General features: G+C 42.8%; 1 protein-coding gene across 3 annotated transcripts in view; it reads left to right on the forward strand.

Annotated features, from left to right (window-relative positions):
• Positions 1-14,446, forward strand: part of GNG12 (G protein subunit gamma 12) — a 141,289-nt gene extending 126,843 nt beyond the window's left edge. For 2 of the 3 annotated variants that reach the window (XM_027536942.1, XM_027536941.1), the window contains 2 exons: positions 8,345-8,457; positions 10,578-14,446. In XM_027536942.1, coding sequence (XP_027392743.1) covers positions 8,365-8,457; positions 10,578-10,703 — 219 coding nt within the window. In that variant the 5' untranslated portion in view covers positions 8,345-8,364 and the 3' untranslated portion in view covers positions 10,704-14,446. The remainder of the gene's footprint in view (positions 1-8,344; positions 8,458-10,577) is intronic. The other variant, XR_003510336.1, reaches the window with a different exon arrangement.
• The last annotated feature ends 7,532 nt before the right edge of the window (positions 14,447-21,978 follow it).

Raw genomic sequence — 21,978 nt, forward strand, 5'->3', positions numbered from 1 at the left:
CAGGATTCGAATTTATCTGACTATAAAGGCTCTTTCTGCAGCCCTCCAAGACTAAGCCCCTGAGAAAACCAAAGTCAGAAGCAGGAACAAGAGCTGCAGAAAGGAATAGCACCAGACAGGCAAGAACAGGACAGCCTAACATCACGGATGCCAGGGACGAGACATTTTCCAGAAGGAAGTAGTAGTTGTTAGGAAAACAAATTTAGACTTGAGTTACAAAGAAGGATGTTAAGTACTAAGAACTATTTCAAACTGAGGGAGGGTTAATCCTATAGGTTAAGGTTATGAGAAGGAGTTAGAATTTCCCAGGACTTGTTCAGACCTTTGAAAAGTTAAGCATAGGTAGGAAGTGGCATTCTTTTAAGCTGACCTGTTCTAAGACCCAGGCAGAAATAAACGTGGGTAGAACCCAGAGGTAGGACTCTGATAATCGTCACTGGTGTTTCTCAGGAGGACCTATATGAGCGTTCTCTAGGAAGCCTATAAACACAGATTCTTGGGTCCTGCCTCTGATATAGATTGGGTTTTTTTAGCAAGTGCCCCAGGTGTTCTGGATACACCGTGAAGTTAGGAACCAGCTGCTCAGGCTCTGCAGCTCTGTCCTCTGATTTATTACCCAGGACTGGCTCACTGGCACATGGCTCCCTGCCAGCTTCCCTGGGACACAGGAGGAGGATGGGAACCATCCTGTGTCTTTAGCAAGAGTCCTACCTGAAATCCGGGGCGGTCCTTCTCTTAAAATAAGAGCGACCAGTTCTTCTTCACTTTGGTCTTCTCTCAAGGCCATTCAACTCCCCACTTCTACCGTCATGGCTGTGGAGACCACCTAACTGAAGGGGCAACAGGCCCTGAAAGGGAGGCCTTGTCTTCCTTGTCCAGTGCTTCTGGCTGACGCTTAGCCTTGCTTTCTCTCAATTTCTTCCTGTGTCTTTTGATGTTCAGAGGCCTATGCAGTATAGATTGGCAATGGAGAGGATGACCTTGCAAGTCAGGTGGCCCTGAGTCCCAGCTCTGCTACGTAATTCAGTGTGATCTTTGGCAGGACTTTTTTCACCATCTGTGCTTCATCTGTAAAACAGAAATGATAAGAGAATTTATCTCTGAGAGGATTAAATGAAACAATTCTTAGATTTTACTTACCTGGCACATATTTCAGTACTCAACAAGTAGTATTAGTTTTTTTAATTTTATCATGATGACAGTAACAGTAACATCATCATTATTCAAGCACAGGTGCCCTGGATGGCAGGTAAAATCAACTAATCAAATATACCAGACAAGGACCTCAAAGGGTTAACAAGTATAAAAACATCTGCTTTTAGAAGAAGAGCTCTGTTGAGGTCTTGAGAGAGACTGTTCTCTTTCTTTTTCACTCTGCTTATTCTGAACCTACATATACTTCTCTTAGAAAGGAATATCAGGACTTCACCGGCAGTCCAGGGGTTAAGACTTTGCCACACTTCCAATGCAGAGGTCGCAGGTTCAATCCCTGGTCAGAGAACTAAGATCCCACATGCCCCACAGTGCAGCCAAAAAAATAGAAAGGAATATCACCATGACTTTGTTATCTCTTCTCATCCCAAGGCATGTCTTCCATTGTTCCATGCAGGCCTTCCTCATCTCTTTGTCTTACTTTTCGTCCCCATAGGCCAATAACTTGTTCTTTTCACCCTTTGTTCTCAAAACTGAACAGGAGCAGGGCAGGACATGCAGGCAGCTAGTCACATGTTCAGCTACCCATGGCCTTCTTGCCTGCAAGCTCTGTTTGGGAAGAAGAATTCTGCCTTAGCTTTCCTTTTCAAGTTGTAGAATTTGGTGTGTTCAGCAATAATAGTATGAAAGTAGAAATCATAGCTAATCTTTGTAAGTTATTTACAGATTACAAAACAATAGATTAACAGTTGTGAATCAGTTGGGGTTTAGGTCCAGCAAACCAAAAGCGTTCTTGGGGGTGTTCGCAGAATGAGCTTTAATATAGGGGATTGTGTGCCTGTGTAGTCAATGGAACGAATGGAGACACAGGCTCTCAGTGGAGCCCCCCAGACAACTTCTAGCTAGCACCACAGAACTGGTGCCCAGGGGCCCTGCAGCATAACTAGCAGGCTGCTGCAGCCACACAGCTTCTTAGCACCATGCTACTAGTGACTGCACACTGGGGTGCCAGGAGCAGGTTGCCTCCCACCTGGTTAGCCATCAGAAATAAGCCGAGCAGCAAGAAGGTGCCTTCTCACTTCCACCTTCCAGATCCCTCTCGAATGCATGAGGTCAGCAAAGCCTGCATCATCCAGACCCTAGCTGTGAGAGCACCTGGGGATATTCGTTTGCTTGGGCTGCTAACACAAAGTGACACAGGCTGAGGGGCTTAAACAACCGAAATTTAATTTCCTACGATTCTATAGGCTACAAGTTTGCAGTTAAAGTGTTGGCGAGGGTTGGCTTCTTGAGACCTTTCTCTTTGGCTTGTAGGTGCCCACTTCTCCCTGTGTGTTCACATGGCCATTTTTCTGTCCCCTGCTGTGGCCAAATTGCTGCTTCCTAGGAGGCCCCCACCCTAATGAGCTCATTTTAACTTAATTACCTCTTTAGGGACCCTATATCTCGATGCAGTCACATTATGAATTCTGGGGGAGTTAAGACTTCAACCTATGAAACTTCTGGGGACACAGTTCAGCTGATGACACTGCAGTAGCAGGGCTCAGCTGGAAGAGAGGGAACATGAGCCTTTGGGTACTCAAAGCACTTCCCTTGGGCTGCAATCAGAGAATGCAGGTACTAGCTGCCCTCTGTATTTACTAGACTCACATGCTTATCTGATGCCTTTGAGACAGAGAAGTATTATTATCCCCATTTTTCCCATGAGAAAGTTGAGGTTTAGAAAGGGTACAAGTGTCACAGAGGGCACTAAAGCTAGGAACGGTCGGGGGCAGGAGTGAACCCAAGTCCCCTAGCCTAATCCTCGAGCATACACTCGGAGCTGAGCATCCAAGGCAGAGTGTAAAGGCTGGGCTATAAGCTAAAACAGAGGATCTGGTACGTGTGCACCTACTAAGATTTAGCCCACTGTTAAAAGATTTTCTGACTTTTCTAGAGATTTCTCTTTTTTAAATGAAATCTCTCTATTTTTCAAATGTTGACAGTTAAAACACATACATTGTTTCTCTCTGTATGTTTCTGTTTCACACACACACACACACACACACACACAGGTTAACCCTGTGTGGGGCCCAACCAAACACATCTGCAGTCTGGATTCAGCCTGTAGGCTCTGATAGAAAATAATAGGTGTTTATGAGAATAGAAAACCAGTTCTTAGGGGCTTGACGGTCCTCTCTCAGCATTCCTTCAAAGGCCCTGTCAGTAGATGTTACTGCCTGATTACTTTGAAATTCTTCTTTTGCTGAGTTTTTACCTTTGTTTCCCATTGGATGCATGGTTTTTGTCTTGTTATCAAGCTTAAGAAAGAACTGGTCTCTTTCTTTTTCACTCTGCTAAATCTGAGCCTATATATATACTTCTCTTGGAAAGGAATATCAGGACTTCCCCAGTGGTCCAGTGGTTAAGACTCTGCTGCACTTCCAATGCAGAGGGTGTGAGTTTAATCCCTGGTCAAGGAACCAAGATCCCACGTGCAGAGCACTGCAAACAAACAAAATTTTTAAAAAGAAAGGACTATCACTATCACTTTGTTATCTCTTCTCCATCCCAAAGTGTGTCTTCCACTGTTCCTTGCAGGCCTTCCTCATCTCTCCGTCTCCTTGACACTTAAACACCCATGGGTACCAGGTGTGTTAGTGCTAGGTGCTCCCGTGTGTCATCCCAGCAAGCCTGTGAGATAGATTGCTGTCGCCCTTTAGCAGATGAGGTGCAGGAAGAAAGCTGGGGTAAGACATTGATATTAATAGTTTAAGGAGGGATAAGAGGGTAAGTGGAAGCCTGCTTTTTCTCTCGGCGGGGGGCGGGTGGGTGGGTGTGTGTTTTGCAGCCTGCTCTTTTATTACAGCCACAAGGGGTGTGTTTGCTTAGAATGTTGGCTTCACTCCAATGATTCAATTACTGGCCAGGCCTTGATGACTTGTGATTCAGATTCTGGGGCTTCCTGGTGCCTTCCTGCCAGAGTGTGCTCTATGATACACTTGCCATCCCCACCCTTCTCTCCCTGCTTCAGGCCCCTCTAGACAAAGATTAAAATGCCCACATTTCCCTAATATGACATCTTGTTCCTAGGAATTTCTAGGAAGCTGAGAATTCAGATGAATAATAGCATTTGAACCAATGCAGAGCATTTGAATAGCTAAATGCTACTTTGTTACTAATGCTGTGTTTATTCAAATCTCTCAGCCACATGTAAAACTGAAAACCAGGCTGCAGAAGCAAGAGCCAGAGTTTTATCAGACCTGGGTTCTGCACAGCACAGGCACAGGCCTGGGCCCTTCTGGGTAGGATGGACCCCTGGGGACTCAGGATGTTCAGATACTAACCTCAGTCCTTGCCTAGTAGCCACAGCAAGAACATTCTTGCTTTGCTCATGGATGTGACAGGGGAGACCTGTCTTCCAGAGCACCAGACAGACAAACAGATGCCTTCTGCACCAGAAAGAGTATTGTACAAATGTGAAGCCATCAGCAAGGCCACAACTCTGGGTCATGGGGTGTCAAGGTCACCCTTGATTGGAACCACATCGTGGACTGTTCAGTGATGCCCTGAGTGTTTGTGAATCTAATTAATTGGAATTGCATCCTTTCATGATACAGTAGGAAGTGTGACTTCCGGGATACAGAAGCTTACGAGCTGGTTCAAGGCTCTGAGCTGGATAAACTGGGAGCACGTTTTTCTAATTTTAGTTTCCTCATCTATAAAACAAGGATGAAAAAGTAACACACCTTTCAGGCTGAGAGTGAGGCTTCACAGATGAATGTAGATGAAAGTACATGTATGCTCTGAGGTTCCACAGGAATATCAGGTGTTGTTTGTCTTGGAAGCTATTCTTGGAATAAGAATAAAGCAAGTTTTTTTTTTTTTTTTTAATCCAAGTAATAGCACAAACAAACAGCCAGACATCCATGCCGTTGAGGAAAGACCAAAGAAACCCTCTGAGGGTGCAGAGACACTCAGAGATGTTTGTGTCCCAGTCTGTCCATCTGGTTCTGCCCCGGCCCAGCTGTTGAGGAGATGCAGAGCAGCTGCAAAAGGGGAGGAAGTCCTCGGGAGACCTCCCGCTCCTGTAAACACCGCCCACCAGTCTGACGTCAGGCAGCCCGTGCGTGACCTTGCTCTCAGACACATGAGGCAGCTCAGCCGCCCAAGTTCCTTGAAGAGGCTTCTTGGGTTAAAACAATATAATTTTGATTTGACTTCTCCATTGGAAGCATGTTATCATAAGAGACGATGTACTTTTCCAGTGGCCCAGTGAACAACTTTTTCTAGAGGGGTCTGCAATAGAAGGGAACAGGCAGCCATCTGAGGGATGGGAAGAAGGCTCTCTGTGAAGGAGCTAGTGAAAACAGAGGTCAGAAGTGGGGAGGGCTGTCAGGGCCCCAAGCTGGCAAGCATGAACTGTGAACCGCTGGCTCTTTTTCATCCTGACTGTAATACAGTCAGGAAGTTAAGTCCTCTGCGTACCAGATGCAAAGTTTCTCACCAATTTTAGGAGGACCTACCCAAGCATTTTATAAATAAAGCCTGACTGTGGACGATTTGCTTATGGCCACGTGGGCGGGAGCCACGGCTGACCCAATCCTGATACGTGTGTGTAATGTTCCACGGTTACAGGAAAACTTGCTCAGGCCATGGAAACTCTATGCCCTGGAGGTTGAGATGAAGAAGAGAATGGTTGGTGTTATTTTCCTGTGAAGGGAACATTAAGAAAGTCCTGAGGGTGCAGCCTGGAAACCACAGACTGCTCAGAAAGGGTGTCGTATTTGCATTCTGGAGGCTGGGGGCCAATCCTCTGAACCAGCGCCAGCTGGGAGGGGAGCCCAGCTTAACATGTTACAGGGAACAAAACCAGTGTGGTTTTGAATCTGGGCACTTAGACTGTTCACAGAGGGGCTGCCTGCTGCCTTAGACCCGTTTCAAAGGTTCTATTAAAAAGTGCTTGCTGGTAGCACAGAAGGGGCTGGGTCAGGCCGCTGGATATGAGCAGGGTCACCAGGAGGGGACCCTTGGCCTCTCCTTTGGGTGTGGCAGGATGACTGAGGAATCAGAGGAAGACGCAGCTCATCTGGAAGTGTGTTGTAACCCAGTCGCCCAAGGCAAGGCCACCATGTCCTGCCACATGACGGCTGCTCCCAGTTTCCTGCGTGGCTTGGGCTCTCTTACTCTAGGGGAATCCTCAGATGGCTGTCTCCAGCCATTCCATTCTGCCATGACACCAGAGTGCCACAGAACTGCGTAGGGCCAATGCCCACCCACACTGGTCATTCAAAATCCTAGAGGCCTATTGACCAGATGGGTGGGGGCGGGCAGATAGGTACACAAGGGATTCCCATTACTTGTGCTGGGTGGGACCCCTGAGGATAAATACAGTAGCAGCTACTGTGTGTGGGGTGCTTTGGTCCTTCGCTAAACACTACATGTGCACCAGTGAATTGAATCTTCAAAAATCACAGTATCCCTGTGTTACAAATGAGAAAACACAAGCTCAGAGAAGTTGGGTAACCCGCCTAGTTTCACCCAGCTAGTAACTGGAAGGCAGAGTCCAAACCAGGGGCATGAAGCTTGCTAATTAGGATTTCAAAGTTCTGCAGGCAGTTAAAAGCACAGTTGTATTTGGGCATTTGACCCAAAGCTGCCTCTGACCTCAGAGGGTGCAAGCCCTACCCAAGTCCTTGAACTTGGCTACCCGGAGCATTCTGAATGCAGTAGATCTCTGGTGGATGCCGCTGGAGCTGCGGGTGTTTGTTTTCTGAGCCTTGTGTGGTGTGAGCCTTTACAGCAGATACACTCTGTGCACTTGCAGCCCCTCCAGAAGGCTGAGTCAGCCTGGGTTTGCTGCCAGCACCAGACTTTGCTGAGCCCCGTGCATAGCATGGGGAGACACACCTACTGTCCACCTGCTCTGAGTCATAAAACTGCCACACTGCTACCAGACCTGCGATCTCTTCCAGTGCCACCGTGCCAAGAAAGGTCCTGGTCATATATGGCAGGGGCACCAGGCAGTGCCTTTCCCTAGCCTGCCTTCCCATTGGACTCTGCCATGGAACAACTAGACAGGTCGAAGCTCAAGGTCCAGAAATTTCCTCTGCTTTGCACCAGGTGGCTGGGGAGATAGAAACAGGGCAGCCTAAAAGCCACAGGCTCAGACCCGAGAGGAGAGTCAGCCCACGAACATGCAGTGGAAGTGTGGGATTACCCTGGCCACCAGGATGAAGCCAGAGAGATCAAAGTGGTGGCGGCGGGGGGTGGGGGTGGGGGGGTCAGTGCGGTGCAGAGAGGGCAGTGAGGGAGGGGACTGATGAAGTTCCATTAAATATTTCAGGCTTGAGGCTGTATCCCATTTGACTTTTAGGTTATCATTGAGAGTCTTTCATCTGAAAAGTTCCTACTTTTTTCCTGAATAAGGGGTTCCTTATCTGCCTAACATTCTCCAAATGATTGCAAATCTTGATATCTCCTAAAAACGCACCCTTTGTGTACAGTTTTCCAGAAGCACTCTCATTTGCCGTTTTTCTGTTGCCAGGATTCACATCAGCGTAATAATTGGGTAAGAGAGCCAAAACGAAATGAAATCTAAACCTTCTATTAAGGTGCACGGCAGTAATTATGTTAACCTGCATAGGGGATGTGGCCTATGTGTGCTGGAGGCCTTGAAATCACCATGGATGTTTTTGTGTGTTTCCCCTTAGAAAATCCTAAGAAAGGCTATTTTATGCTGTATATAGGGCACAAGGATTAAACTGCTAGTACTGGATTTTTGGCACAGCAGTAAAGAACCACCTGCCAATGCAGGAGACACAGGAGACGCAGGTTAGATCCCTGGGTCGGGAAGATCCCCTGGAGAAGGAAATGGTAACCCACTCCAGTAATTCTTGCCTTGAAAATTCCATGGACAGAGGAGCCTGGCGAGCTACAGTCCATGGAGTCGCCAAGAGTCAGACACGACTGAGCGACTAAGCACACACATACTGGGTTTCTGCAGAGGAAAGATTCACGAAAGTGCTCAGAAGTATTACCAGCTTAAACACCGAGGCCACCACTCGCATTCCCAACTTCGTGGTGACTGCCTCCAAGAAGCTGTGGTGACCGGAAATGCATCCTTTTCCCCTCGAGTAACACAAAACATTACGAATGTCTAAACAATTTTTTTAAAAGTTCACCTTTTAAAAAAAGTTCTCTTAAATTTCAGGTGAAAACCATTAACTGAAGATGTCGAGCAAGACAGCCAGTACCAACAACATTGCCCAGGCACGGAGGACTGTGCAGCAGTTGAGAATGGAAGCCTCCATTGAGAGAATAAAGGTAAGAGCCTCGAGTGGGCCAGACGTGTTCCTCACCATCTCTCTCTGCTCTCCTGAGGCCAGGCCATATTTCTGAGAAGATAATGCCATATAATTCAGCCAGGTGCCATGATTTCCTCTGAGCAAGCTGAGAGTTTCCGAATCTTAACTTTCTTTTCTACATAGCATGGGCAAGCCAAAGTGTCTGAAGTGAGCCTGTCTGTTAGGACAGAAAACCTAAAACCCATGACAAGATTTCCTGAGGACTTGCTTTCCCTGGGCACACACAGCAGAGCCTTCTGGCACTGTTTTCTCCCTGGGGACAGGGGTTCCAGGTGGACTTTATATAAACACCCTCGTCAGCCCTCTGGAATGTATGAAGTGTTCTGGAGTTATCACTGCAGCCGAGTGAGCCTGGCATAACAAGTCAACGGTCGGGTGTCCTTTTGAGGAGAAGGCACTTTTTCAGTGTGTGTGAGCTTTGATGACCACAGTCTACATCCAGGGCAAATAATGCCAGCCTTAGTTGAGACCTGAGGAAACCAGAAGGCATCTGATGGGTCACCTGACTTAGAAGTCATTTCCCCAAAAATCTCCAGAGAGGGCTAAGCAGTGAGTGCCTTGGAATGTTGTGAGTAATGCTGTTTCCTAGATACTGAAGCAGTCACCTGATAAATTCCTCTGGGCCTGGAGATAGTCACCTGTCTTCAAAACAGGAGGCTGCCTGTCCTGTATTTGCCAGGGCTCAGCTGGCCTGTGCCCCTGGCCTGAGGACACTGATCTGATGATTCTAACGGGTCTCTGACCCAGCCCCCTGAAGAAGGCGTGGTATTTCCATTTTTAACTCATGCCAAAGTAAGGTGCTACATCTTTCCATGCTGGTTTTGCCCTCTTTTTATTTCCCCAAGCCCAATCTTTAATGGTAAATCTTGACACTCTACCAAAATATGGCTCTGTTCTTCCTGAGATTTGGCTGTGAGCCCTTATTTCAGTGCTTTAACTCTGTTCTCCTCTGCATTCTAATTTATTTTTTTTTAATTGGGTAGAAGCTAAGATAGAGCCTTCCTTTGACTCAGACGTTTCTCTTTTTCCCCTCTTCCCAAGTTTTTATTTTGAGAAATTTTAAACCTACAGAAGAGTTGTAACAATAGACACCCATATACTCTTTACCAAGATTCACCAATTAGCATTTTACCATATTTGTTTTCTGTCTCTGCACACATACAAAACTGATGTAATTTTTTCCTGAAATTTCTTGAAAGTTATTTGCAGACATCATGACTCTTCACCCCTAATACTTCACCGTTTGTCTCCTAAGTACAAGGGCATGTTCCTCTACATAATCACAGTACAGTTATTACACTCAGGATCAGCTGCTGATATCTAACTCACAGTCTGGTTTTGAAGATTCTAGGCCCCTCACTTTGCAGAATGGGCCTCACTGCAAATGAGATTGTTTGCTGATGATCAAATTCGGGCTAAAGGTTTTGGCCGGAATACTAGCTGGCTGGTGGCATGTCTTCTGCACTCAGCCTAAGAGACAGCTGATGTCAGTTTGATCACTTGGTTGAGGAAGGGCTTATCTGCCAGATTCTGCATTTGGAAGTACCTTTGCCCTCTCAACCTGGGAGTGATACTTCAAGACTCTGGTTATCCTGTTCTCCCACAGTCTTCCACCCAGTGGGTTAGCATGCAAATACCTTTCGAGTTTGTAAATATTCTTTTTAAAAAAATTGTTTTATCTAAACAGTTGATTTACAGTGTTGTACCAACCTCTGCTGTACAGCAAAGTGACTTAGTTATAAACTTATATATTCTTTTATATATATACATTCTTTGCCATTATGGTTTATCACGGGATATTGAATATGGTTCCCTGTGCTATATACATTAGGACCTCATTGTTTCTCCATTCTAAATGCAGTAGTTTGTATCTACCAACCCCAAACTCTTAGTTCATTCCTCTACAAGTCTGTTCTCCATCGATAAATCTGTTTTGTAGATAGACTCATTTGTGCCAATTTTAGATTCCATGTATAAGTGATAGCATATTTGTCTGTTTCTGACTTATTTCACTTAGTATGATCATCTCTAGTTGCATCCTATAAATATTTTGTTTCCTTGGGTTTGTCTACACACCAGGTTTCAAAGGCATCAGCAGACCTCATGTCCTACTGTGAGGAACATGCCAGGAATGACCCTCTGCTGATGGGGATACCAACTTCAGAAAACCCCTTCAAGGATAAGAAGACCTGCACCATCTTATAGAGAAGTAGTGAAGTGGATCCTCCCCTCTTCTCAACAAAGCAAATGATGAGCAGCTCCTTGAAAAGATTTACCTTCAGCTTATTTGGTAACCACTGCTAATAACTAAAATGCTCTTAACTTGGAGTTATGGACTCTGAAGTCTTTACCTTCCAAGTTTTTCTTTCCTTTTACTGAATTAATACAGAATAATAATCTTGTTTCCCATTTGTTAACTATGGTGTCCTATTAGTTACTGCTGAAGGAAAAGTTGGTCTGGCCTTTAAAAAGAAAACAAATATATCAGTGATCCAGTTAAAACCTAAATTACCTAAGCAGTCGTCTAGATTAAAATGCCAAGGATAACTGGTCCTAAAAATTTTTGTCGTAGTCTATTCTTAAGAGTTGTGCCAATCTGTATAGTATATGTGGATGAGAAATGTTTTGTGTATATATATGTGTGTGTTTGTATATACACATCTCAAAGCTTATTTCCCAATTAAAATGTCTCTCCCTCCATACTATCAGTTCGACTCAAGAAGTTATACCTTTATCTCAAGCTGTGTGTAGGTAGAATTAAATTCTTTTCTTGTCGTTATTGTACAAAAAGAACACCCTACAGCCTATATTCATCGTAGTTGAGTAATGAAGTCATCTCTCTCCTCTTGAAACCGTGCTGACCTGCCAATCAAAATTTTTAAACTGAACTAAAAGCCCTTTTATAATATGAGCATTCTTTCACCAAGGGATTTCAGGTTTCAGCAATCCTGAATCTATGTAGGAAATGGGAGGCAGCCCTTGGGGGCACCCTAGGCAGCTGTGCCCCAGGGCTCATGGTCTCTGAACCAGGGGTAGACACCTGAAATTCCTACTGTAACGATGGGAACTAGACAGAGCGGCCATGAGCCCGGCCAAGAGAAGAGCAGGAATGCGTGAAAACCAGCTGCTCTTTGTGGCCTAACTTTGTGATTTAGCTCACTTTCTCTGCCTTCCCTCTTATCTTTCCTCTGCAGCCAGATCATGTCTTCAGAATTAATGTCCACCTCCCCATCCCCAAATGGGTAGATCATGGTGGGAAAGAAATATACAAAGAATGTAAAGGTATCGGACACATAAGCTCTTTTCAAGTATCTGCAGCATCTGCATCATCCCTGCCTGGTCCTCACACCATCAGAGGGGCTTGTTTCACTACTTGGGCTCACAGTTCCTTGATTTTCCTCTGGGCCTGGATATTACTGCCACACACACCCAGAATGGCTAGTGGGGATCCCCAAAGAAGGTTGTCTCCTGTGGCAGAGGGCATACTGTTAACTAAGAGGAGGAGAGGGTATTCCTAAACACTTATTTATGGGCCCAAACCATGCACCAGACCTTTGATATTTTAATTCAAATTCCATTCATTAAAAATTACTAATGAAAAGTTAAAAGTATTCTCAGAAAGGATTCAACCCCAAGAAGGAATTATTTACAATGGTTTTCCCTAGTTCTGTACAATCTTGCCCTGCAGTGCAAGCCTGTTTTTAAATCTAACACCTAAGCTTTGAGTATTATGTTAATTGTGGGTGAACAAACAGTACTGTTTTCAGACTGCTCAAATCTATTCCGTATTTCTGCAAGTCACCTATCTAGCATTGTGAACTGCCCTCACTCCTCCAGGATCATGTGGAAATCATGCCACTGCCCTTACCTTCTTGTCATCTACACTTGGTTCTGCAAAGGGCCCAGTTTCCAAGTATATTATAGGCACCGTTGGTGGAGAAAGGTTTTTCCTTTCAAAAGGTGAAATTTGAAATATACATTAAGAAGACAACTTTACATGTGCTGCATCACTTAATGAGACATTCTTTTTTTTTTAATAGGTGTATTTTTCTACTGATAAGTTTCAGAACACTAATCTTATTTTCACTCTGATTTTTACCATGTTCCTTTGAATATTTATAATGTAGCTTGTTACAAAATATTTTCATGAAATTACTTTTATTATACTGTTATATACACATTTTTGGTAGCAAGCATAGTTTATTCTTTCGTACTAAAACATGTTCTTTTCCCTATTAGAAAACAAGTATGGTTTGCTATATATTTGTTAATATGCTTGTAGTGGTAAGGAATGGACTTGAGGTCCCAGGAGATTTTTTTTTTTTTTGCTAGCCAGATATCATAAAGGCTACAAGTATGAACATCATATAACTTCCTGACCAGGTGTAGGGCATGTTTAAGAAAAGTGATATCAAGTCCTTTGATGCTGGACCCAAGGGGGAAAAATTGTAGCTAAGTGTTGATTTACTTATTATGAGACGTCTATGTGAGAAAAATATAATATATGTATACATATATATGATATGCAGAAGTCACTTTTATTTATCAGGCTTTATTCTACTAGTAAAGCCACAGTTTAACTATTAGACAGCAGCTGGTTATAATGATGGACAAATGCCCAATGTGTTTTATTTTTTCCAAACTACCACTATAATGACACAATCACTTATGTACATGCAACTTCCTGGCTTCATATCTATGAGGCTATTTAAATATGTTCACTATACTTGGTCTTTAATTCTGCCTCTATTAACAGTGATCTCTTTTTCCATTCTTGATTCTTCTTTAGTTCATCATTAATCTGTCCAATTGACGCCTCAGGACCATGGCAAGAATTTCATGACTCCAAAGTATTTTACAGACACACCCTTTTTTTTTTTTTTTTTTTAACAGAGAGAAACACTTTCTATACCATGTGGTTCACAAGCTGTAGGTTTTTTCTAAAAAGAATCAGGTTTTTACATTTCCTTATTATTAAAATAAAAAGTGCCATACTGACCCCTTAAAGCAAAGACCTAATTTGCTTTCTCTCTATTGGGACTATTTTTGTACTTTACTAATCTTTCAACTATCCAAAAAAAAATTATACCAATGATTTAGTAATTTTGAGGCGTAAGTTAGTTTAGGTAGTGGAAGATGTGCCAAACTTTCCCTCCAGATGCCTTTGTCTCAATTTGCAACTAAGGTAGTGTCATCTGAGTGATTACACTGAATTTTACTAAGAAGTGAATCACAGTACATGTCAGTCCTTTCTCAATAAATGTAATACCAGAGTGTGTTATGACTGTAGACTTTTTATGGTAGATCTGTTAATAGAAAAAAAAAAATATATTGAATTAAGTAGAGTTATCTGTATGTTAAAATAGAGCACTTACCTAGAGCTGGGTGTCCTGGATCGCTGTCTAGCCAATCCTGTGTTCCTGTGTTGTGTGACTTTGGACAAGGCACTCCATCTCTCTGAGCCTCCATTTCACCATCTGTAAAATAAGGGGCTTGAAGTAGCTGATGGCTGATACCCTCCTGTTCCGTCCAGTGGCCTACCCCTCTACTGGTCCTGCCAACATGTTGGTGCTATACGCTGCTTCAAATATAAAATTGGTTTGTCTATTGTGTGTGCTCATTTAATAGCTTATGAAAGGCCTTTTTGTTATATGGCTTTTTTTTTCTAGTTTTATGAACTTGATTACTGTAATAAAGTCTTGTTTGTAGCCATGTAACTATAAACATAGTCTCTTGATGTCAGTAAATTTGCATTTGATATATTAGTTGATGGAATTGTTGTTTTAGGACATTCTTTGACTACTTATCTGTCCAGCATCTTATTAACCTAAATATTGTGATCGTTGTTTGGAAATCTGTTCTCTGGAAAGAATAAAAGCATTTACTTCACAGCTAATGTGTTTGCAGATTTGAAAAACAGTTTCATTAAAGCACCATTGCTCTCTTTACTGGGTCTGGCTCATTGAATCTTCCTACCCATATTTTGCTCAATAAACTAACAGAAGACCAGTTCTCCTCCCTTTTTCCTGCACTCATTCAGTTAACATTTTCTGAGTACCTGTTAAGAGCCAGGTATGGAACTAAAGCTCTGATTATACTCAAATGAATAAGGCTTACACTAGCCTGTGAGAAGCTCACAGTCTAGAACAAAAGATGGGAATGACTCGTATATAAACTAATAATACCATGTGCAATGTGCCTGAACTCAGGGGAACACTGCTGTGAGCTCCCAGAGGAAGGAGGGCTGCCTATACCATGGCAGTCTTGACAAGGCTTCCAAGGGAGGTGGTGTTTGAGCTAGGTCTTGAAAGATAAAGAAACCCTGTAGTCGTGGGAGGGAATTGCAGGAGGAGAAAAGTGAGCTCAAAGGTAGTGTGCAGAGCATCTCCATACCTCCTTACCCACCCACCAGCAGGAAGAGGGTGGAAGTTGTTAAGGAGGAGTAGTGTAATGATTCACTGTGTGGAAGGCTGTTTCCCATCCTGAGACCTGGCAATGACCATGGAAACAGATAACAAAGGTCATCAGATTTGATGATTCATACTCACCAAGTGTTTGCTGAAGGTATCCTGCCTCCTGCCCAGTCCCTGCCTCCAGGGCTGGGATTCCCTCAGAGACGAAGGGATAGATGACACCGTCCAGAAAGCTGCCAGAAGGGAGAAGGCGGCCAACAAGGTTTTGGGCTGGGCAAGCCACAGAGATGTTCCCTGCTTCAGAAAACCAGCACTCATACACTCTGAGAGTCAGGGCAGGGATAGCCACTCAACCCTTTCTAGGAAAGGACTGAAGCATTTAGATACTGCAGTCATGAAAAATAGGCAGCAACTGACCAGCATTTTTCATGGTTCAAACCAAATTACCAGAAGTTGCTGTGACTTGCAATGGAAGATGATTGTATTGGGAGGTGGTAGATGGGATTTGGGTAGGGCTTCCCTGATGACTCAGTAGGTAGAATCCACCTGCAATGCAGGAGACACAGGAGACGCAGGTTCAATCCCTGGGTCAGGAAGATGCCCAGGAGGAGGAAACAGCAGCTCACTCCAGTATTTTTGCCTGGGTAACCCCATGGACAGAGGAGCCTGGCAGGCTACAGTCCATGGGGTCGCAAGAGTCAGATATGACTGAGTGACTAAGAACGCAACATGCATGTGGGAGAGAGGATGAAGCTGAAGTGAGAAGACTAAGTAAATAGGGCAGATGAAATGGTACATGATCTAAATGGTATAAACAAAGAAGTCCAGCCTGCTGGCAACGGGGGAGCTAAATGTGGAGATGCAGGTCATCTCACAGCTCTCCTGGGCGTGGGCTGTGGTCAGCTTCTCATTGGCAAGGGTCTGTTACATATATACATGGACACTCACCATAAGCCTTCATACTCGGTGCTAGGGTATTGCTGCCTCCTTTTCTATGTCTAAATTTACAAACTTTGTTTGGACTTGTGACTCTTGACTGCAGAACCTACCCAACCATAAGCTCTAGCCACCATTGCACAACCTGGCATGACTCTTGCCTTTAGCTTGTTTTCAGAGCCTGGCCCTGCTTGCGTCTCAACGCCTTTACCGCTGTGAGCAACAAATAACCTTTGCCTTCAGATACTGCCCCAATTACTGTTCCTTTATCTGAGTCAATCACATCTATTAAAGGCCCTTTAGCTGTGAGCCAGCCCTGGACAAACAGACAGTTGGTCTCAGGAACCCACACCTCAGCTACTAATTTTTTAAGAAATCAATAATTTCTCTCCACTGGAAGAAAATGTCATCTAAATAAGTTCATCCTGAAATGCTATATGACTTTGTATTAGTCTGTAGAAGACTACTGGCACTGTAAAATAAAACTATGGAGAGAGAAACGCTTAGCACAAAAGAGCAGAAGTTCACCATAAAGTTTTAAGTATATTGAGAATTTTACATATGGAGCATTTTTACACCCTATGAATCCTCCTAGAGAATCTATTCAGTTATGAAAGCAAATAATTGGAATGGCTGAGCTATATAATGGTAAGGTCTTGAGTTTGGAAATTAAATCTGCAGCAGAGATACCTAGGTATAAATTGCTATTTCTAGTCTCTAGAACCAATCATGCACCCATCTTTACATACACACACACACACACACACACACACGGCTTAATGATAGAAGTGGGAGCTCCAGCCACAAAAAGACCTATAATCTGGTCCTCACATAGAACAACCAAGGGTCACCACAAGCACCCTGTGGATCTGTAAATTAACATGAAGTGGGGGCAGGCCTAAAGCAGTCACTCACTGAACAAGTTGTAATATACAGTTTCCTCTTAAGACAGACAAATAAAAAGTAAGCCAATTTACAGTTTCAAAAATGTGAGTATATAATAGCACAGCTTGTACTTGGATATGGCAAAAATGGTTAAGAAGCCTTACGGTATATCAGAAGGCAAGCATCCCTTCGAAGAACTGTGCTCCAAGAATCATCCACATGCAGTAGATCCTTCCTACTTTTAACCTGAGACATTTCCCCAAGACCAGTGCATTAGAATTACTTTGTTCTAGATAAACCATTGTAGCTCTGATATCAATGAAGTACATATCAATATAGCTCATCAACATCTATTAATATTTACAGAACTTTGTGTGAGGCACTAGGGAAAGGAGGGACCCAACATTGACACAGACTGGGCACTCTGCATGTACCCTCCCATTTAAGCCTCACAACAACTCTCAAAAGAAAAGCAGACTTTAACTCTGTCCTACAGATGAGGAACTGAGGCTCAGAGAAGTCAAATTACGCAGGATCCTACAGCTAAGAAGTGCAGACCCTGATTCCACGCACCTAGCTCAGCTGGATTCTACAACCCATGGTCTGTCTTCGTATTTGTAGAATGGTTTGAATGAGGTGAATAGGGGAGAAAAAATAACGTTGGGAAATTTAAAACTCATTAAGTGAGAAATAGAACTACCATATGATCCAGCAATTCTACTCCCAGATATACATTCAAAAAAAAAAAAGACTAATTTGAAAAGATACATGCCACCAATGTTCATAGCAGCATTATTTATAATCCTAAGACATGGAAGCAACCTGTGTCCATTAACAGGTAAATGGATAAAGAAGATGTGGTATATAAGTATATTCAATGGAATACTACTCAAGCATAAAAATGAATGAAATTTTGCCGTTTGTAACAACACAGATGGATCCAGAGTCAGACAGAGAAAAATACTGTATGATGTCACTTATATGAGAAATCTAAAACGAGTGAATATAACAACAATGAAACAGACTTACAGAGAACAAACTAGTGGTTACCAGAGGGCGGTAGGTTGGGGGGTAAAATACAGGAGTAGAGGATTAAGAGGTACAAGCTACTATGTATTATGTAAATAAGCTACAAGGATATATTGTACAGCATAAGGAATAGTCAGTATTTTATAATAACTATAATGGAATATAACCCTGAAAATTGTGACTATGTTGTATACCTGAAACATAACACTGTACATCAAGTCAGTAACAAAAAGATTTTTTAATAAAATTAAGTAAGGTAAAGTGAGTAAATTAGTTCCTTAGCAATCAAGAATGTAATGTATTTCTATGTAGTTCTTTAAAAACACCAGTAGCTTTCTATTGATATGGAAATGTATCCATAACATGTAGATGTCATTAAAGGAAACAAAGAAATTTGGGGAAAAAAAGAATGTAATGTATTGGACTGTAAATAATAAACAACACTAGACTCCAGACACTTAATATGGCCAGGTATTGCTTTCAGAAATTTTGCATCTCAATTCATTTGATTCTCACTACAAGCCCATGAGGTCACTACTGTTATTAACCCTACTTTACACATGAGGTAATGGAAGTTCAGAGAGATCCAAAAGTGCATTTGATATGTTTTTTTAGGGCTTCCCAGGTGACTCAGTGGCAAAGAATCCACCTGCCAGTGCAGGAGATACAGGTTGGATCCCTGAGGAAAGAACCCCTATAGGAGGAAATGGCCACCTGAAAAATCCCATGGAGAGAAGAGCCTGGCAGGCTATAGTCCATGGGGATGCAAAGAATTGGACACAACTGAGCATGCATTCATGTTTTTAAAAAACTGCATTTTTTCTTGAGTTGTCAGTATGACGTAAGAGAAAGAATGGGTCTTAGAAGCAGAAAACGTGGGCTGTAGTTGGAGTGCCACTAATTTGCTGTATAACCTTATGAGTTTTATGATTTCTGGTCCTGTTTCCAGAAAAAAAAAGAAAAAGGATTGTTTAAGAAGGATTCAGGCTAAGTAATTGTTAACAGTTCTTCTAGTCTTAAATTTTATACGAATTTGGGAGAGGAAAGCAATTCATTTTGGGTCACATTTTTTTACCATCTTCACCCCCAGTCATCTCACATTTTCTTTCTTGAATTGAAAACCAGGAGGGAAAGAACCAAAGTCTAGAGTATGGGGTCACTGAAGGGAATGTGGGTTTGCTGTGTATAATTATAGATATTTAAAAGATATTTAAAGGATCACTTTCCGATACTTCAGCTACTGACTCATCATCAGGACTGGAAATAATTTTTAAGGAAAAATGAATTGTAGAAAGCTATTTTGTATATAAGCAATTAATAGAATTAAATGAGCAAATTTCTTCAAAGTATCAACAATGTCTCATGAGTTATAACTACAAAAAGAAAAATAGGCCACTCAAACATTAAATGTAAGTAACAGAGCATTTAAAAATTTGGTTTTTAGAAGCAGGACAAAGAATTCATTCATTCATTTGTTGAGTTCCTACTAGGAGTATGGTAGCTCCTACTAACACTGTGCTAAGTATGTCCTAGAATAAACCCAGAAAAGACTAGGATCCCCCAAGATAGGGAGGGTAGGGGTAGAGGGTGGGTATTACTATGCAATGTGGTAAATGCTATTCTAAGAAGTGGCACTGCCTGAGTGAGTCAGAAAAGGTTTCATGGGGGAGGCACTGTATCAGCTGAGCCTTGAAGTATGAGTAGGAGTTTGTTAGTGAAGACTAGGGAAAGGATATTCTCAGCTGCTAAAACAGTGTGTACAAGCTAGATTCTAAAGAAGTCTGCATATCAGACTTCTGTTACTTCTGGGTAACAGATCTCTGAGGCAGGATTACAGGGAGGAACAAGCTGATGAAGTTGGGAAAGAAGCTTGAATTGAGTCATCAAAAGCAAAACTTTTCTACTGATTATAAAGGCAAGGTAAGGGAGTTAGTCGAGTTGTTTAAGCAGGGGTTTGACATGTTAAGCTTTGTTTCCTTAAAGATAATTAGACTGAATAAGGAGAAAGAACTAGTGAAGAGAAACTGACAGTGGTTATTTCTAAGCCCCCACCAGGATTTCATAATTCTTTTATTGAACTTTGTTAAACTCCTTCATTCCAAACCTTTATCACCCTACTCAAACTCTCCCTATTTATTTCATTCCCATCAAGTAAATAATCCTGCCTTCCCCAACAAAAAAAATGCTGGGGCCATTTGGCCTGAATTTTTAAAACTCCCTACCTCTCCACATCCAAATTTCTGCATCACACCCAACCAAGTAACTTCTATCAGGCTCACAGGTGAGAAGCAAGTCCACCAGCTATTCCTGGAGCCCCTTCTCCTCTTTTCTTCTTTCTCACCAAAATTTCACCAGAGAGTGGTCCACCTTCCATGTCTTCTCTTCCCCACCTCCTGTCTTCTCAATCGACTGCAATGTGGTTTTACTCACACCAACACAGAGAAACTGATTTCACCCAATGAAATGGACAGTGAACTCTTAATTTCCAAATTCCATGGAACCTTTCAGTCTCTGCTTTAGGGACTCCTCTGACAGTGAGAATTATTCTCTTCTGTAAACTCACTATTCTGCCCCTCCAGCTTCTGTGACATCAAGACTCATTTCCCCTCTATGTCTGCCTTTTAAAATCCCACCCTGAGTCCCAAGTTTCCATCCTTGGCTGACAGCTGCTCTACTCACTTTATCCATTCTTCTTGGTGAGCTCATCCACTCTCACAGTTAGTACATGCTGAGGATTCTGAGATCAAAACATCCAGCCCAATTTTGTCCAAGCATCCAACTTATCTGTTCTACTGGACACTTCTAACAGGTAATTGCACAAGTATTTGAAACATAATGCATCCTAGACTAAACCCATCTCCCCTCCAGAAACTTTAACTGACAGCCATATTATCTCTAAATTGCCTCAGCTGGAATCCTAGGAGGCATTCAAGAATTCCCCCTCATTCCTTACATCTGGTCACCCAGTCTCACCTATTTCATTTCCCAGATACTTCTAAAATCCATCTCTTATTTTCCTAACTGCAAGTCCAGACCTGTATCACCCCTTGACTGAACTGCAAAAGTGTCCCATGTAGACTCCAGCCTCCATGGTTGCCCTAGTATTAGGATGGCCAACTTTTTCTGTTTATTTGGGACTGTCTCAGTTTTTACCTGAAAGTCTTACATCCAGGAAATCTCTCAGTCCCCACTCTTAGTCGCAAATAAAACTAAAACCCTATTTTTAACTGAAAATGAAATTACACACATTACTGAAAATCCATGAGCCTCTCTTCAGGTATAGCTGGATTCAGGAGCTCTGCTTATAAGATTCACCTCTGCTCTTTGCTTTTTTTAAAACTTTTTGTTTTGTATTGGGGTATAGCAGATTAACAAAAAGTGTTGTGACAGTTTCAGGTAAACAGTGGAAGGACCCAGCCGTAGATAGATATGTAGCCATTCTCCCACAAACTCCCCTCCTATCCAGGCTGCCACATAACACTGAGCAGAAATCCATGTGCTATACAGTAGGTCTTTGTTGGTTATCCATTTAAAATATAGCAGTATGTTCACATCCTTTCCAGACTCCCCAACTATCCCTTCCCCTCATCCCTCCCTCTGGCAACCATAAGTTCATTCTCCAAGTCTGCGAGTCTCTTTCTGTTTTTTAAGTAGGTTCATTTATATCATCTCTTTTTAGATTCCACATATAAGGGCTATCATATGAAATTTCTCCTTTGCTGTCTGACTTAATTCACTCAACAGGACTGCCCTTTGCTCTTGAATAAACTTACTCTCCGCGGCATGCAAATACCTGCCAATAATCCTAGACTCATTGATCAGCTTGGCAGCCTGTAAAGAGATTCTCTACTCTGACAGAGAAGTCTCAGGAAGATTTCTGATTGGCCCAGCTGATGTCACATGATCCATCCCCATCCCCATCACCATGGCCAGGAAGATGACCCAGGCCTATATTCCAAATTTCCTTTTGAGGCTGAGGTGAGGGGTGCTAACCAGAAAGGAGGCCGAGGAGGGGAGCAGGACAGACAAGAACAACAAACAGTTGTCCCTTTACATTACGCTCCCCTCCAATCCCATCACACTGATCCGGTTAATTAAATTCATCTGAGAAGAGTGAACCATAACCACTGTTAGCCCACTTTACTCTTCTAAATAAAATCCTCAGAGTCCCCTCATTGCCTGCAGGGCAAAGTCATGCTCCTCAGAAGGACATACAA

Source organism: Bos indicus x Bos taurus, chromosome 3 (assembly GCF_003369695.1).
Source record: "Bos indicus x Bos taurus breed Angus x Brahman F1 hybrid chromosome 3, Bos_hybrid_MaternalHap_v2.0, whole genome shotgun sequence".
Lineage (NCBI taxonomy): Eukaryota > Metazoa > Chordata > Mammalia > Artiodactyla > Bovidae > Bos > Bos indicus x Bos taurus.